At 45.6% G+C, this 18,926-nt stretch overlaps 1 protein-coding gene and 1 long non-coding RNA gene across 2 annotated transcripts in view; one reads left to right on the plus strand and one right to left on the minus strand.

Moving 5' to 3' along the window:
* LOC100752571 (serine/threonine-protein phosphatase 2B catalytic subunit alpha isoform) overlaps positions 1-12,772 on the minus strand; it is a 281,243-nt gene extending 268,471 nt beyond the window's left edge. Inside the window, exon 1 of the mRNA XM_027395784.2 lies at positions 11,980-12,772. Coding sequence (XP_027251585.1) covers positions 11,980-12,037 — 58 coding nt within the window. The 5' untranslated portion in view covers positions 12,038-12,772. The remainder of the gene's footprint in view (positions 1-11,979) is intronic.
* A 171-nt stretch (positions 12,773-12,943) lies between these two features.
* Positions 12,944-16,767, plus strand: LOC118239595. Its single transcript, XR_004772164.1, has 3 exons — positions 12,944-13,045; positions 15,608-15,671; positions 15,845-16,767. It is a non-coding gene; the product is annotated as an uncharacterized LOC118239595 (long non-coding RNA).
* The last annotated feature ends 2,159 nt before the right edge of the window (positions 16,768-18,926 follow it).

The following is an 18,926-nucleotide window of genomic DNA, read 5'->3' on the forward strand; positions in this document are numbered from 1 at the left end:
ATTCCAGGTACAAACTCCCGCCACTGGCAGTTCCTTTGAAATCCCCTCTACTCTAAAATAACAGGACTACGGGGGATGGTAAGTGGTTGAGAGTATGACTCATGTTGAAGACCCAGAATCAGTTCCCAGGACCCACATCAGACAGCTCACAATTAACTGTGTATAGCTTCTCCGGAAGATTCTAAGTCTCTGGCCCTCTTGGCACCTATACATACATGAGCACTTGTGCAGAGCAGAGGCGTGCGTGCACGCACGCACGCACGCACGCACGCGCGCACGCGCGCACACACACACACACACACACACACACACACACACACACACACTGAGGCACATATAATTTAAAATAAAATAAACTTGGTGTCACTTGAAACAGCCAAGAAAATTGAGATTGGTTGCTTCTTTTTTTTTTTTTTTTTTTTTTGCTAAAAATAGAATTGCAGCTTTTGAAGAGAGTCAATCACTCTCTTTTTCTGTGCTCCCACAGAGTGAGGCACCTTCTGCTAGGAGAGTGATTACAATTGCTTTGTCATGTAAAATTGACTGTTGTCTTCTACATTGGACATTAACCATCATAAACGGCCTAGTTTAAGCTGGAGCCCAGTAAACAGTATAAAGCCACTTTTGGTGGGCACTAAAAGTCTGATGCCTACAAAGCCAAAATGGATGGGTTCAAACACATTTTGAGAAGTGACCAATACCCACTTTATACTCAATAGAGTAAGCCTGGTTATCTACACAGGAAACGTATCCTAGCGGAATAGGGGAAAGGCAGTCTAGAGAGCTGCATTAAATTTATAAAAGATGGGTTCCTGAGGCATGGGATATTTCTCTGGGCATCAGTGACTAACAAAGCACAGAAAATTTAGTCAGTTTACGAAATTCTGTTTCAGTGCCATGACTGAAAGTTTCATTTCAAAACATTAGTTTCTTTTAAATGCATAACTGATCATTGAAGTCGATACAAAGTAGCTACTGGGAGATAGAGTGGAGACATGACTTTGGAGGGAACTTTGAAATGTCCCCAAATGCTCCCACCTCATGTCCCAAGCTCTACTCTGTATAGGCCTGGCTTTCAAAGGTCCCATTGCAGGGCCACAACTTCCCCTCCTTTCTGATGACCAGATTTGACTGTCACTTGCCCATAGAACTAGCATGACGGAAAGTGGAGTCCAATGAGTTAGCATCCAACACGTTCAGGGAAATGCAAGTATAGTTTCCAGCAACTCTGCTAGAACCCATCACAGTTTAAAACAAGATTAATCAGGCTGCAGGCTGTGTGCCTTGCCCACCACCATTCATAGCGTACGGCTGTGGCTCCATCCGTTCTGGTCAGGACACAGGCCAGAGCACCCTCTCATAGGGGAAGTTGAATCCACTTGGGAAACACCTACAGATATTTGTACATTGTTATCAGTAATTAATAGTTCAGAGCAGAATTAACACAGAAACATTCTGATGCCACAGCTGCTAGCTCTCGGCCGGCTTCAACTCTCGGTGAAACATATTATCTGATCACACTTAATCCATTGGGCTATGAAGTTGAATGGTCTTCCGAGCTGTTTATCCCCAGCCCTTAAGTTGGGCACAGAGGCTCTGATAACTGTGCCACTGTGGCATGCTACGAAATTAATCAAGGGATGTGCCCACTCATCCCACCAAGCTGCTTTGCAGTCAGGCCATATTTGTCACTTGCCTGCATTATGAATGAAGGGCTATAGAAAGCCACTGGTGAGACTCAAATACTCTCTAGGTTTGGGGATGTTGCTACTCACAGGGATTAAGTGTTAGACACCCTAAAGCTGCAAGGGACTGGGAGAAGATAAAAGGAATTTCAAAGCTTAGAGCATCATGACAGTAGCGATCCTTATTCAGTCAAAGGACAGGGCATGGTGGACAGCCTATCTGTGAGAAGTATCTGAGCCTTAGGCAGCTTAAAGGTCAGCATACAGGCACAGGAGAGACACAAACCAAATGGAAAGAACCCAACTCAACCTGCTGCACCATGAAGGCTGGTTGGCCATAATCAACCTTTCTTCATGCCTCCATTTTCAAGGGCTCCAAAAACCTGACTTGGATTTAAAGACTAACTGGTAATATACAGGATGACCTAGAAACTACCCTGCGTGGCTAACCAGCTAGGGGACTTAGGAACAAGATTGCTGCTGATTTATTATGGAATGAGCTCTCTCAGAGAAAAGAGAACAGAATGCACATTCTTTGGAACACAGCAAATTTGGTTTTAGAGAAATGAGGCAGCAGAGGGGAGAACGCATTTCTTGCAGCAGAGACGTCCGAGATGGCAGGATGAGTAACAGGCCTGATGAAGCCGGGAGATCCCTCTCACTTGATCCGAGCCTGAGATGGCAGTGTGCCCATCCATCAGGAAGGCCGGACAGCGGCTCCACATTAGCAATGGCATTAGCTAAAATTCAGCCGCACGTTCCAACCACAAGACTCTAAGACTCTAATTTATCAGACCCAGACCTGAATAAGACTAGGAGATTAAATAAATAAATAAATAAATAAATAAATAAATAAATAAATAAATAAATAAATGGAGGGGTTCTGTGATAGATGGTGAGCTGGATTCCTAAGATTACCTCCAGCATTTAAAAAAAATTTTCAAAATTCAAACTATTCTTTAGTATATGTGTTCACATTTATACTCAAAACAGGTCATAACTACCAAAATAATCTATTCTGGTGCTAAATGTCCCTAACCTGTTTAATTTTTTTTTTCAGTTTGTGACCTAAATTCCTGATGCTTCCAAACACTGGCTCATCTGAGCATGATCTCACACACAAAGAGGAAACCTAAGACTCCAGTCTTTGGTTAAAGCACAACCCAGCTTTTCCTCAATCAGAATCCAAAATCTCTCATATCCTGGCACAATTGAAAATATGTTTTCAACATACTCCTAAGTGATGAAACTCATTTTTCCAACATACTCCTAAGTTTTACACAAAGCCAAACAACCTCAAAAAATTCTGACCAGAACTGAGAGCAACAGAAAGATTCCTTTCCTGTTGGTGAATACAGAAAATCATGTTAATATTTTACACAGGCTACCGTAGTCCCCCTTCATCTTTAATGCCTTGAAATGAAAATATTTTATGCAGGGGAGACAGGGTTGACAAGAGCTCATGTTTTAGCACAAAAAGAAAGTAAAGCGAGGAGAACACCAGCTGACCTGCTTGAAGAAGGTATACTGGCCAGAGTGGGGTGGTTCAGGTTCCAACCTCATCTGTGAAAAGGGTTTAGGGCAGACACTTCACTTATAAGGCCTCCTGGGTGGTGTGAATTCAATACCTGAGTTCTTCTAACACTATTTAGGTACAGGAGAATTGTGTGCACTCTATTATTTATATACTGGTCTCAAAAGTTTATTATTGGTATATTTGTACTGAGACATTTCCTTTCCAACTGTGTGATGTCTTACATCTGTTTTAATTTGTAAACTTATGGTTACAAATTTGCATTTGTACACCAATCCATGTATGACCTTATGATCGAGGCCTCACAATTGCTTGTCACTTGGCCTTTCTGCAACTTACTTGCATCCTTAATCTGAAAAGAAATCGACACCGACCATCAACCATTGAGGAAAATTAACGTATACACTTTCCTCACCCCCAGTGTCAGGAACACAGCCCAGTGCTTTGCCCATGCTAGGCTAGTGCTCTGTCCCTCAACAATGTGTACGGTCTTCTGTGGACCTTTCAACTGACAGGGATCCACAGAACTGTGGTTCACAAATAGAGAAACTATAAGATGTCTGTAAGCCAATCTTGACTTAAGATGAAGAAAACTTCAACATAGAACTCACAACTTAAAAACTGAAATTCATCTCATAGTTTGTCTACTAATCTGTACACATAACACTCCTGTAGTGTAACAGGGTCTCTGCTAGAGCTGAATACAAAGACAAATAGAGCAGGGTCATCTCTAGATCACTAGTTCTCAACCTTCCTAATGCTGTGACTCTTTAATACAGTTCCTCATGCTGTGGTGACACCCCCAACCAATAATTATTTTAGTTGTTACTTCAGAACTGTTAATTTGCTACTGTTACGAATTGTAATGTAAATATGTTTTTCTCACGGTCATAGGTAACTTTTGCAAAAGGGTCATCACTCCCAAAGGAGTCGAGACCCACAGCTTGGGAACCGATGCTGTAGGGTTTCCTACTCCTGAGGAGGGAGGGCGGACAACAAAGATGGCAGCAACCTGCTCCTAGCACTACAGGTGAAGGTGTCAGGAGAGGTACAAGAGAGAAAAATCTGAACCGAAGACTGAATGTCCACAACTGGGTAACTAAAAGAACTGTTGCAATCCCAAGAATCAGGCCCACCCTGGAAAGCTAACATTAAATATATGAAACAAACCAACAAGGCTAGATTTCATCATTTAAAAAAGAAAAAGTTTAAATTTCTTTGTAAAGAGCAGCACAAACGCTCTGTCATTTTAAGAGAATGCATATTCCACTTTTAATTTAATCTGATAAAATGGCATTGCTTACACGATACTTAAAAACAAATGTCAACAGATGGCTCAAAGCCCACTCAGCAGAAATAAGGACTCAGCAGAGTTGGTGCCATGGTTTCTTAACTTCTCGTGGCCCATACATCTTCCAGCTGGATGGTGTCCAGTGGCATTTCAAGGCCAGACGATGACAAGAGGCTACAATGGCAAGAATGGCACTTTTGGATTACAGAAAACTAACAATTTAAGATGTACACAGAGGCTTTGTTTTTGTTTTTTCTTTCAAAATTTAGCAGGTCATTTTCTCTTGAAACCAACGTCTGGGCAATGACTGACACACTGAATCACCTAATAAATGCAGCAGAGGATGAATAATCTTTCTTCTCAAATATCAAAAGATGATTAAGAGAAAATATTATAAAATGAGGTGTTCAAGTTCAAGCTAAAGTGCAAGTTCAGATAAAAAAAATTAACTTTTAAATTCATCAGACATGGCCAAACAAGAAAACCACCATCAGCACAGCTCTATCATGCTCTTATGGACTTCTCGTCCTCCAATTCCTGAGTGGGCTGAAGAAGGAATTTTCCAGTCACCATGTATAACCATTTACAAAGAGTCAGAACTTGGAAAAAAAAAAAACACTCAAAACACACAGAATTTGTCTCTGTTTATAGCTTAAGATGACACATGAAGACCGGCTCAATCACTCAACAAGTATTTACCGAGAATATAACAGGCAAAGTATTGTGTTCAACGCCACAGGTCTGATGGACCAAACCTGCAAAAACAAAACTCTGCATACAAACATTGACTACTTTCATGCATTTCTAAATATATGCAACAACCCAGGAAACAGGTTAGGACTCAATGTGCTGCCATTTCCAAAGCATTTGGGTATTCCTTAGAAATAAATGCACATTTTGAATCAGAACTAGTAATTCCTTCCAAAGGAGGAAAAGCTGTGGGAACACAGTTGCTGTGGAAAGAGACTCCTGTTGTATCTTAAGACTTCATGGCTCCCAGCAATTACACACATACACATACATTCAGGACTCTCTCTCCAAAGGCCAGCAATAATTCTTCCAGTTTCATAACTGTGTACCAACCAGCATCTGAAATTGACAGCCACAATGAGGCGGTGTGTCACGAATCACAGGCAGCATCTAGAAATTTCTGATAGCTACTCGCCTACCTTAATCTTCTGCAGGCACATTCAACATTTTCAGTTGCAAGACATCAAAGTTCACAGAAAATCATACTCAAAGTCTAAAAATCAAGCTACAGTGTGTTTTGCTATGAGGCCAAAGCACAGATTAGGGACTAAATGGGAAAAAATAAAGTCCCATTCCTGTTGTGTTCAATATGCACCCCAGGGGCCCTTGCATCCCAGGGTAGCTATCAGCGAACATGTCCCAGTGCATCTGAGGGTGATGGATACAACTGAGCACCTCATTCCTTCCTATGATGGTTTCAAAACTATCTACTTTAATTTCAAAATTGAAGCATTTTCATAATTGATTGTTACTTGATTCCGTGGGACTCTGGTTTCAGCAACCTTAGTATACACTGAAAATGGATTTGAGACCCTAGCAATGGGAATGGGTCCCCAAGTTGATGGTTCATTAGAAATCCCTAATCAGCGAGGAATATGTGTTTTCCTATAGATGTAAAGTTCGGCTGATAATTTCATGCACGAGGTGAAAGTGCTGCAAAATAAGACAAAACAAAATGCTGAAGTACTGAAAATATAGAGACTACAGACTTCGCTTACAAAGCCAAAATCCCATTAAAGGGCCCCCGTCCTTTGACTGGATGACTGCATCCTAAAGCAGTAAGAGCATTGGTGATACTTTCACCCAAAATTCTTCCGGAAATTAACATTCTCAACGAGAACAGCAGTGATGGCCAATGCCATTAGCAGTAATTCAGGCAGAGGCTTACAGTAGCAACTTTGAGATAAAGTACTTTTCAGCAGAGTATATATTTCTATCTCTAGTTACCCACTTGAGAAGACAGCCATGTTCACTAGTATTTCCTTAGTAAGCCTTATGCCAAGATCAAACAAGATCATAACATTTTCCTAAACACATTAACCAAATGGTATATTTCTGCTACTTGTGAAATAGAGCAAGCAAAGAAAATGTGGTAAGATCCTAGATCAAACCCTCAAGCAAAAAGAGCCATTTTCCACTGAAACTGTTGGCTTACCTGTATTCTAGCCTCACCAGCACTGTTTCATCTACTGTGCCCCCATTTCTTTAGTTATATAGAAATGCCATTACAAGCTACTACTAGCTGCAGGCCAGTAGCAACATGGCTTTGGACATTATTACCAACTGTGACCATTCTAGAGCGATCTGAAAACACATAGCATGTTGTCATTTGTCATTCGGTGTCTCAGCAATGAGTAAATTACCACTGCCAAGGAAACACCCACCTTCTTTATCCCTCATGATGGAGGAAAGCGGTCAGTTAATTTACAACATATAACCTACAATTACAGAAGAATTCAAGATCTCATCATCTCCCTCTTAAATATCAAGTGATTGCTGTACCAGTAAATTGCTGAAAATCGGACAGGATTATTTTTTAATGATCATAAAATGTGCTGCTGAGTCATTCTTTGCCTACCTTCACAATTCCTAAAGTTCCAGCACATTCTCACAAAGTCTTCACAATGGTGAACTAGACCCACTGAAGGCTGGAAAGGGAACAATGCTACTCCCCGACAACAACACTCCAAATGGATTCTGTATTTGGCTTTATAGTTAGTTTCTACTTTACACAGAAAGACAAACAAAACCATAAGATTGTCAAAGTTGACTGCAGAGAATCAGTCCTAAGGTTGTTGCCTTTCCCTGGTTATCTTTAAATTATAGTGTCTATTAAGCAAGGGTTCATTTCTGTACTTTTAAATGGTAATAACAACAAACACTGTCTTTTTTTCTTCTAAAAGGTGATAACACTTAGAATTTCCCTAAATCTCAGTCTCCATCAAACTTGTGAGCACCGTGAATTTGTGTTAGTTACATTTACTTTTAAGAAATTCTGAAAGTGAATATTACTGAATACATCAACCTAATTTATAATTAGCAGCATGAAGTTGTGTGCTGGTCACTCAAGAATATCATCTATGTCAGAACTCCGCCATTTGTGGGATTAGTTATATTAGCAAATCCCTTTCTTAAGAGCCAGCACTGAAGTGAATTCTATCCACCAAATACTGTTGTTTAATGATAATGAATTTAAATTAATTATACACCAAAGGAAGGCCAGACAAATGAAACAAATCAACTGACAGTAAACTAACTAGTTAGTAAAAATATAAGTAAAATAAAAGTGAAAAGAGCTCTTCTTGATAGCCCCCCAATAGTGTTATTGGCTACTTTGTTTCCATAAACAAATATAATGGTCATTAGTGACCTATCCTATTTCTGTTTTCTTTTTAAATAGGCACACCAATATTTCTCAGTTACAAACACTGATGGCTTGCCACACCAATTACTGAATACCAGTCTACTTGCCTCCTGCACATTCTTGCTTGTACGGACCTTAGACATCTTCCCAGATTTTCTCTACTTGCACCTGACAAAGAGTTCAAAGGTGACAGACGGTAGAACGGCAGCTATCTCCCCCAAACCAAAAGCAAACATCTGCAGAGGAGAACAGAGTGCAACCTACAGGACTCTTCCCAGGAATCTACCCTTTGACAGTCTGCCAGACTCTGAAATGTCTATTATTGTAATCAGTTTGGGATAAGGTAAAATGCCCATTATGAAATATTTGAAGATGAGAAAAGAACTGTGCAGCGCCAATACTGCTGCAAACTTGACATCACAGTCTACTCTGCTCCACATACTTCTGTCACAGCGCAAAACTTGACGGGGAATTACAGAGGGGACGGGGAAAGTGACCAGGAACCAAGGCTGCAATAGACTTTTTGAGTATACTGCAGAGGAAACAGGACATAGGGTACACTGGGGGCGGGGAAGTGAGCTAGTTATGCTATCTACTTCAGTCTTCTACTGATTACAGTATTCTCTGTGTATCTTTAAGACATAATGTGAGCCAGGCATGGTGAAACACTTCTGGAACCCCACTCTGAAGATTGACTGAGGCAAGAGGATCGTGAGTTTCCAGTGAGCTCTCAACCTATATACAGTGTTCACAAAACAAACATCGGGTATGCTCCAAAAATATAAATAAATAAATGGATCAAATTACACTGATCCCCAACAAACAGCATGCCAAAATGTTTTCTCTGCATTCTAACAACTTTATATTTGTTTTAAAATTTAAGACCGGTCAAATAAACCAGCAGCAGATTCACTAATTGGGATAAGTTTTTTTTCTGGAAGTAATCTATGTGACTGCCGTTCATCTCCTGGGCCACCATCCCTCTTTGATTCCTGAAGTTTAAAGGCTCTGAGCACGCCTTAGCAGATTCAACAAGCCTCAACACCTCAAGAGTTGAGCCTAAAATTCAACCTACCTTTCTAAAGTTGCATTCTGTAAGCACAAACCAAAAGAGCTGTAGAAGCTGTGGTCAAATTACTATAAACAAAACCACAAGCACAGAGTCATTTGTAAACAGTAATTTGTCATCCAGCAAAAGCCAGATCATAGCAATAAAGATAACTGTCAAAAAACCATGGCATGCCGAAGGATTGATGTGACCATGCCTAGCCGTATCAAATACAGCTGCACTTTATAAAAGGAAAGAAACAAGGCCTCAAGAACATAGATATCTCCTCAAAGTTAAACCATTCCCTGTGTTAAGGAATGAGTTCAAGAATGACAAATGACATGAGAGTCTCAGAAAATTTGGAGTAAAATCCCCTTTTCTTCTACTACATATGTACATTTTAATATAAAAAATAATTCTATGATTTTTCCCAGTCAGCATAGGCGTTGTTTTCTCCTTGTTATACATGCATATAGTATTCAAGGGGGAATCAAACAGATTATCATCTCAAAATACTAATCCTGAAAACTCTTAAGAACAACAGAATGTTGACCAGAACCTAGTGTCAACACTTCTAAGCCAATGACATAAAATGCACAGGAAAGCATAAGAGAACTAAAAGCCATGGCAGTGTGCCCACCTTAAACTCAGGAGTCACCAAGAGGTTTTTTTTTTTTCTTTTTTTCTATTAAACAAAATCTTCCATTAGGATCCCTATCAAAACAGGTAGGAGATTAATGTTTCCTATTTTGAATCTACAGGCCACATTTATAATTCACTTCTGCAAAAATACATAAATCAAAATTCTGGAGCTTTGGGTGTGCCCCTGTACTAATGGGAGAAGTCATTTATAATAACACCACAGTGAAACATAAGGCAAAAGAGCTATGGGATGCTTGAACAAGGGCCCTGCTATATTAACTGGTAAACCATCGGGAATGGATGAGCAATTAGTTTTACACCATTTGCTTTATGACAATGTCAATCTAAATTCACATTTTAAAAAATCCACATTTTGAGATTTAATATGGGGAGTGTGACATTACATGAACACACTACTTTTACTTCACTACCAACACACAGTACCATCTAAGTTGTAAACTATTGCCTTAACTGTTTAGAAAACATGTTATCTTTTGATTGGAGTCACACCTAAATTTCACACATTACAGAGATCTGTTGTTCTCTGGTATTTTACACAAAAGGTCTTAATTTTTAAGCCAACGGAAGTACAACACAGTTCTTTGGAATGGATTTGCATCCAGTGTTTACATAAGGACCCATGCCTGCAGAAAAGATAGTTGTGCCTCTGTAGCTCTATTACCTTTTTTTTTTTTTTTTTGCAGAGCTATTCCTTCTTTATTTTGATGGCTCTATGAATCCTACATTGAAGTAGGATTGATCCCAATGTATCCAAAAGGAGAGATAATGTTTTATTCTCTCATAAAAGAGAACATAACACACACACACACACAGAGAGAGAGAGAGAGAGAGAGAGAGAGAGAGAGAGAGAGAGAGAGAGAGAGAGAGAGAGATTGGGGGGGGCTTGAAAAAACCGAGCAAATGTGAAAGGAGCAAGGATTTTTTTTCCCAAGACTCCAGAGACTATGTATCATGGTCTTTGGGTGCCGGGTTACTTTCACCTAAGTGTTTCTGGAGCAAATGACTTGATTGCTTTGCACTCCAACTGAATGCTCTGGCTGCATAAGACACCAACCATCTCTGTTCATATCTCACACACACACACACACACACACACACACACACACACACACACACACACACACACACACACACTCCACCCCCATCTTTGCTTCCAGTTTCAGAGGCACAGTCTGCACAGGCTGGTGCCCATCTCGGCTTTGCTCAGTACCCTGATCCCAAGAATAAGTGACACTATTTAATCCTTGCGGATCTGCGGTTCCTCCCCTATTCCACGTTGGAATACAGTGAGGATGGTGGGATCCCTTCTCAGCAGGAGTATAGAAAGGGCAACCACGTTGTCCCCTCCCTCACCCTAAGCAGGGTTTCTCCTAGCCAGCAACGCATAGCCATCGCTGCCAGTTGTACACATACATGTCATCCCTGGCAATCAGAGAATCAAGTAGCCCGTTACCAAGGGGGTGTCAGGAGCTTGGGGAAAGGGAGCAGGGTGAGCTTCCCACCCTAGAGTCTCGCACCAGCAGGGAACCCTTTAAGAGCAATGACAGGTCGGCGGCAGCCAGCCATGGGTGACAAGGGAGGTCGACAGAGGACCGCCACCGCTCTCTTTGCTCCAGGCCTGCAGGGAAATCCCGGGGCGGCCAGGGGGTGGGGGTGGGGCGCTCGGGTCGCCCGCCGCCTGGCGCTGCCCCACGCCGCCCCCGCCCCCGCGGCCCCCCGCCCCGCGGCGCGAGGCAGCCGGAGCTGGGCTCCCCCCACGCTCTCCCGCTCTCTCGCGAGTCCTGTGCAGGCCCTTCCCGCGGAGGGGGAGGGGGCGCCCGGGGAACTGCTGCAATGGAGCGCCTGGAGCACCGTGCCCGGGCGAGCCAGTCCGCGGCAAGCCACGGCCACATAAAAATGCCCTATTAATTTTTTAAAAGCCATAAATCACCTCCCCTCCCTCTACAAAGAGCAAGCCATAAACCCGATCCCATGCAAGCCCGCGAGCAGCCACCCACTTCCTATTTCTGTCACAGCAGCTACACCCTGCCAGCAGTCACCCCCCCCCCGGGCGCCCCCTCCCGCCACCGCCCACCCCGCCACCGCCACCCGCCACCGCCTCCCAGGCGCTCAGCCATTTGCCAACTGCTGCCCCCCGTACACACACACACACACACACACACACACACACACACACAAAATGCCCCTGTTGGGGCCGGGTGGGCGGTGTGGGGGCAGGGCGCGGCGGAGGAGGGGGATCGCCGCTTGCAGGAGATCCTAGAAGGTCCCCGGCGCGAGCCGGAGAGGGACAACCGGGGCGGGGGAGGGGCGGCCGGGCGCCTGCGGCACTCGGTGCACCCCGGGCCGCCACGGCGCTGCGCTTACCTTTCACCACCCTGTCGGTCGTCGACAACTTGGGATCAATCGCCTTGGACTCGGACATCTCCAGCCGCCGGGAGGGGGGGACAGCGACGCGCTGCTCGTCCCGTCCGACTGCACACCCCGACCGCACCGGCGGGCCAGACACTCAGCGCCGCCGCCGCCGCCGCCGCCGCCGCCGCGCTGCAAACCGCTCGGCTGGAGCTCCGGGCTCTGGGCTGGCTCGAAAGTTACTGCCGGCTCCGCGCGTCCCTCCTCCGTCGCCGCCGCCTTCACTCCTCCTCCGCCGCCGCCAGCCCCGCCGCCTCGCTCCGGGCTGCGCGTGTGTGCTGGTTATTTATTTATTTTCTGAGCACGCCTCCCGGTTCTTCTTTTATTCTTGGGGACGGGGCGGGGGATGGGGAGGAGAAGCGCACGCGAGCACCCACCCGGGCACCGACACCGAGCGCCGCGCAATGGAGCCCCCACGCGCGCACACGGTCGGGATTAAGACCGATCACATGGGGAGGGCCGGGGGCGAGGGAGGAGAGGCAGGGCCGTGGATGTCAGCGCCGCCAGCCGCGCCTGGCGTCCCGGTGGCGAAGAGGCGGCTGCCGCTGCGGCCGCCGCTGCTTCCCCACGCCGATCGTCGCCGGCCGCCGCCGGGGCCGCGGCCGCCGTGGACGTCCCGCCGCCGCGCTCGCCCGCGATCCCGCTCTGCCTCGCGGCGCCGCTGCTTCTCCACGCACAGGCAACAGCCGCCGAGCTCGGTGGACACAGTCCGGGGCACAACCTCGCCTCCGCCGCCGTGCCGGCCGCCGCCACCACCACCACCGCGCCCGCCTCCGCCTCCTCCCCTTCCTCCCCACCGCCCCCGCCTCCAGCGCCCGGGCCGCCTCCTCCTCGGGGCCCGCCCCCGGGCCCGCCCCCACGCCCTGCTCTCACAAGCTCATAGGCTGCGGCGCGCGCTCCTCACCGCTAAGGCGGTGGTCTGTGCTGCCGTCCCGCCCCCTGCTCTGTTTTCTCCGGGGTGCCACTCGGTCCCGCGGGCCTGCAACCCCCACCGCCCAGTGGCCGCTCAGGTGTCACAGAGGTGGGCAGAGAGGAGGGAGGCTGGGCCGGGAGCACGGGCCGGCAGGAGCTGGGCTGCTGCGTGCCGCCACGCCTGCCCACCCCCCTGGGTCCCCGCGCACACTCCCGGGTGTGTGGTGACGGCTGCCCGTGTGCGAGTGGCCTGCAGGAGTGAGATCGGAGACCCGGGAGGGAGGAAGGAGGAGTGCCCAGCGCTCGGGGCCGCGGCGCAGCTGCTGTCGCTGCCGCAGCTGTCCAGGGAGGATCGCCAGGACGGCGACGAGTAAACAGCTTACCTTGGGGAGGCGGCTCTGCCTGGGTTTAGGTGGACGCGGGTTACTTACTGTTGGTGCGGTGGTTAGAATGCGAGCACAACTTCACGGGAAGAGGGGGTTTCTGGCCAAAGTGTGTTTCGGGCGCTGCGGGACGTGGTGGCTTGGTTATCCAGGAAGGATGGGGACGGACTGGAGCCTGTGCGAACCAGGCAATGCTCAGTGACCCAGGATGCCCTCGTGTCTCCTAGGAGATAAGAGGAGTCGGGAAAACTCAAGAGAGGTCGCCTTTTCCTTGTTCACACGTGTACGCAGTCACTGGTGGAGATAGGTGACATTAAAAGTCTTGCTCCTTTCACTTAGTCACTTGGTGCTCAAGGTAGGTGCAGGGCCTTGAGAATTTTCACAAGTCCGGTGTAAAAAGGAAAGTAGGAGAATGGGGTACTGGTGGCGCTGATCATTCCTTTCAAGGGGCTCTGGCTTAAGAAAGTGTCTCTCTGCAGCAGGTCGTCTGGACACAGCCTTCTTTCTCCCTGGCCTTTCCAAGGACCTGCAAGGAAATTATGAAGAAGGCTGAATAAATTTATAACCCTCGTCCTTCCTGGGCTTTTTTTTTTTTTTTTTCAAATTCCTTCAATGTCATGGTTTTCCTAGTTCCTGAATTGGACTGTGGGCCCAATAAAAGGCCGAATAAGCGTTTTTAGGAAGCTAGGAGATGGAGCCAGGAGAACTGTTTTGGCGACAGGGATTAGATTAAACTCCAATCCGGAAAAAAAAAAAATAAGTTTTAATAGCAGACTGGTGGCGCATGACGCTGGAGTGTGTGGCTTCATGGAATTCTAGCAGACACTATAAAGAGCAACCCTGTAGAGGCCTGCTAGATTAAGGACGAGATAGAGTGGGTGGGGGCATCCACCAGCAAAGGGAGGCTGCCCCTGGTGGTCAGATTCCCTTGTTAGGTTTGCAACCTTTATTTATGGTCTTTGCCTTCAGTAAGTCCGTATAGTCCAGTGGAATTTTCAGGGGACATGAAATTACCTGCAAGAAGTGTATCTAATCTGCTCAGTTAGGAGTTATTGCAAACAGCCTCCTGGGCAAGAGCTGAGCTAGTTGCCAAGGCAGATTTGGGAAGCTGGTCCCTGGCCAGATGGCTGGCCAAGAGGGAGGGATGCCAAGAGCTGTGGGTGAAGAGGGCCTGCTTCAGGAAAGGCTCGGAAACCTTATCTGGGGACACCCACACGCTGTACACAGATGCCTTGCAACTGTTACTTAGAGCAACTTTCCCCTGGGCACAAGAAAAGCACCCTTGAACTAGGATCAGAGGCTGAAATGTCAACCACATTGAAAAGTTTTATGATTGAGATAGGAACTAAAGGCACACCTTTCAGACACGCCCTCCAGTGGTTCTAGAACAACGCCTAGCTATGTGTGTGGGGGGGGAGGGGGATGAATCGTGATCACATTGCCACACACCTTGCTGCCATCGGATCGGCTTAACGTCTGTGTGTGGCTCCATGAGCATTTGCAATGCTGACACGTGGGGTGAAGCTGGACTCAAGTACTGTGCAGGGGCACACCGGCCACACACCTGGCTGCTCAACCTCACAGCCAAAGCATCTGCTAGTCAGATGTCCTTCCAGGCAGCCAGCTCCGTGCTATTACCATCCTTTTCTCCGTCCTCTTAAATCCTGTTAGAGGCCCCAAAGAGCTGTGACTACATTCCCGCTGACAAAGATTAGCTTGCATTTGAAATTCGCATTTTCAGGGTGATGACTTCAATTTCCAGGAGCTGACTTTGGAATGTCTTTTGCACATGAAGAAAAAATAACATTAAAAACGTTGACAAAGACATTTCAACACAGCAGTGGTGGCAAGAGCACTCCTTAGGCAGTGGCAGGTAGATCTCCATGAGCTCAAGACCAGCCTGGTCTACAGAGTGAGTTCCAGGACAGCCAGTGCTTTTACACAGAGAAACCCTGTCTCAAAAAAATAAGTCATAAAGACATTTCATCCACTAAGAAAAAAATACATGCTTTTCCTTCCTTAGTTTAATTCTTTCTAGAAAAAGCAGCTTTCCAATCAGGAATTCCATTTCCCAGCCTGACCATGATATGTCCATGTGATTGGTTTTTGGTTCTGATAATATTAGCTAAAGTGGTCTGTGACTTAATGGCCAGAGTGATCCACATCCTTCCGTCTGTAATCCTCTATTCAGTTGAATATATTGCATTTGCTGATTGGAAGATTCTGTGTTTAAGTCTTATATCCATTCAATCTAAGCATTAAACTCTGATTTTTTGTTGCTTTTTTAGTATGATATATAAAGATGATAATGGGGTAATGAAGTCACCCACTTGTATCCAATTATTGTATCAGGTACTATGACTTATTGAATATTTTATTGAATATTCATGTTCATTAGTATTTGTATTATGAAATTGGGAGCCCCAATATATGGTGCCCCCCCACAGTAATCATTAAAATTTTAGATACATTGTTCTCTCTCTCTCTCTCTCTCTCTCTCTCTCTCTCTCTCTCTCTCTCTCCAGTGTTTCTCAGTGTAGCTCTGGAACTGGCTTTGAAGACCAGGCTGGCCTCAAACATCTGTCTTCGTCTGCATCCCAAGTGCTGAGATTAAAGATGTGATCCCCTACCACCTGGCGCGTTGTTCTCCTCATTAATATTCAGTGTTCTATTTTATCTCTTCTTATGAATTTTGCTTGAGACTTACTCCATCAAATACTAAAAGAAAATCTGTGCAGGTATTTTTTTATTTCATTTGATTCACTTCCATTTTTTGACTTTCCATTTGTGGCTATCTTTGTTAGTGAGGTATGTTTCTTGGAAACAACAGCTAATTGGATTTAAAAAAAAAAAAAAATCCGGTTACACACCAAGAAAACAATGTCTTCTGGACATAAAGATATGAACTCACAGAGACCGTGGCAGCATGCACAAAGGCTACTGGTTCAAGCCAGTTGGGGTCCCAGTCTGAGTGAGAAAAGTGGACATGAGCTCCCATGTATAACCAAGAAGCTATCTTCCATTGACAACCATTTGTAAAGAAAAAATTAGTTTTCTCCAATGGCATTTCTCAGAACATATATGCCATACTTAAGGATAGGCCCCATGCCCAGCAGGAGATGGCCAACACAAAAAGTATTCAATAATATAAATGGAGTTTCTGTCCTGCCTGGTCCCACAGCTGTTTAGCCCCAAATAAACACACAGAGGCTTATATTAATTATAAACAGTATGGCTAGCTCTGTCTTAGTTATTAACCCATAACTATTAATCTGTATATCTTTACATGGCTTTTATCTTACCGTCGAATATCCTACCTTCCCTGGGTCTACATAGCGTCCCTCTAGTGGCTCCTCTCTCTCTTCCTCTTACCAGCATTCTCCTAGTGTGGTAGCCCTGCCTATACTTTCTGTCTGGCTACCAGCCAATCAGCATTTACTCATCAATCAATAAGAAAAACATGTATTCACAGCATACACAAGGATATCCCCCATCACAATAGTGTTTTTGTAGATTTTTTTTTGCCTCATATTGTCTTGTTGGGGCTTTTTTTTTAATCTTACTGGTCTTTTGTTTGCATATTATGGTTTCCAATTTTCTATTTTTATAGGTTTCATTCTTGTGTGTGTGTTTCTTGTGCTTACATTTTGTTTTGTTTGTTTGTTTGTTTATATATGCCTTAAAAAGTCTAGAGTTAGATATATAGGGATGTGGGGAAGATCTGGAAGGAGATGCAGGAGGAGGAAACTATGATCAGAATATATTGTAAATTTTTAATAAAATAAGTGAATAAATAAAAATAAAATAGAGTCACTTTTTTTTCAGAAGTTCAATTTCCTGCTGATTTTTTTTTCTGTTACTGGTGTTTCAATGGCTTCTTTTTTTTATCGTTTTCTGGTCATGGATCATATTTACTAGTAAACTTTTGAAATGTACATCCGGAATTTTCCCTAATTCAGTATCTTTGAATTCAATAGTTGAAGAGTTGTGGTCTTTTGAAAATAATCGTGTTGCCTTACTGCTTCATGATTGCAGGTTTTTTTTTTTGTTTGTTTATGGACAGTCACTGAAAGTCCTGTCAGATATCCTGCTGTTACCCTAGTCCTGGAGACCCTGCAGTTGTTTTTAAACATAATTCTTTATTGATTCTTTGGGAATTTCATATCATTAACAATAACCTCTCAGTCCGTCCATATCGACCCCTCACCCCTGCAGCATGCCCCCCCAAGTTAATTAAAAGCAAATTTTAAAAAACCCACCTCACTCCTCTGTATTTCATCCTAGTGGCATCAGGAGCCATGGCATGTCACCAAGAATACGCTTTTGTCCAATCAGCCCCACCCACACAATTTTCATTGCAGTGAGTCATCGGTCTGGCTCAAGGCCTCTGGCACACCGTCATCACTGGACCCTCACTGAAACTCCTGTCAGATATCTTGCTATTGCCCCAGTCCTGGAGGTCCTGCAGTTATTGTTCCACAGGACAAATCCCCTCATACATTCCAGCAAGTCATAGACGAGGTAGATGTTAGGGTGGGCCAACTCAAGGCCCAGGATGTGGCTGTGGGTGGTAATTGAGCTGGTCAGTCCTGGCCACTGTGACTTCCCCTCAGGTGAGGGGCAGAGCCAGCTCTCCTAGTTCCATGGCATGGGACCAGCTCTCTCACTCCATACCATGGTGACGGGTGGGGGCCATCTTTCCAGAGTGGGGGGGCAGCTCTCCCATGATATGGGGGAGCTCCCCTGCTGCATTGCCCAGCAAGAGGCAGGGGCAGCTATCCCAGTGCCAGTGAGGGACAGGGATGGCTCAGCACGGCTCTAAGATTTCAACATGAATGGTTTCTATTACACCCTGTGGTAAAACAGGTCATGGTCATGGACATCATAACAGACCCCAACTGCAGCAGAAACATCAACATCTCAGGCCCAGATGTCACCATGGCTCTGGTGGAAGCACAGGCCACCCAGATCAGTATGGCCCTGGAGGCAGCAAATCACTTGAACACCAACATGGCCTCAGGGGGCTGTCCAGACCCTGGGCATCTGCTCATCTCCCAATGGCAAGAGGAGCTGTGGACATCAACATAGACCCTGACTGCTGCTGGGCCATGGAACCAGACATGGCCCACAGCAGGAGCCCAGGCCCAGAGGACACCATGGCCCCTTGTGGCAACGCAGGACACCCAGATCAGCATGGCCCTAAAGGCAACCTGACCCTCAGACACCAACAGGGCCACAGGTTACAACAACCCCCTCCTGTCCTGAGGCATCTGTGTGGCCTTTGATAGTACCACAAGCCACAGATGTCACAGCTCCTGGCAGTGGTTGGACCACAGACCCAGACATGGTCCCTGGCAGCAACCCAGGGTGGGAGGTCACCATGCCACCTTGTGGCAGTGCAGGCCACACAGATCTGTATGTCTCCTGCTGCAGCATGACCTTCAGATCACCACCTGGCCAGGTGATGGTCTAGAACCCAGTGTTTGCATGGCGTTCAGTGGTATCAGGAGCCATGGATACCAACCCAGACTCTGGCTGCAGTAGAGCCATGGATTACTGTGTTTCCTTATTACACTGTAAGCATTTGTTGGTTTGATCTTGCTTCTG

The sequence above is a fragment of the Cricetulus griseus genome, assembly GCF_003668045.3.
Source record: "Cricetulus griseus strain 17A/GY chromosome 1 unlocalized genomic scaffold, alternate assembly CriGri-PICRH-1.0 chr1_0, whole genome shotgun sequence".
In the NCBI taxonomy this organism is placed as follows: Eukaryota; Metazoa; Chordata; class Mammalia; order Rodentia; family Cricetidae; genus Cricetulus; species Cricetulus griseus.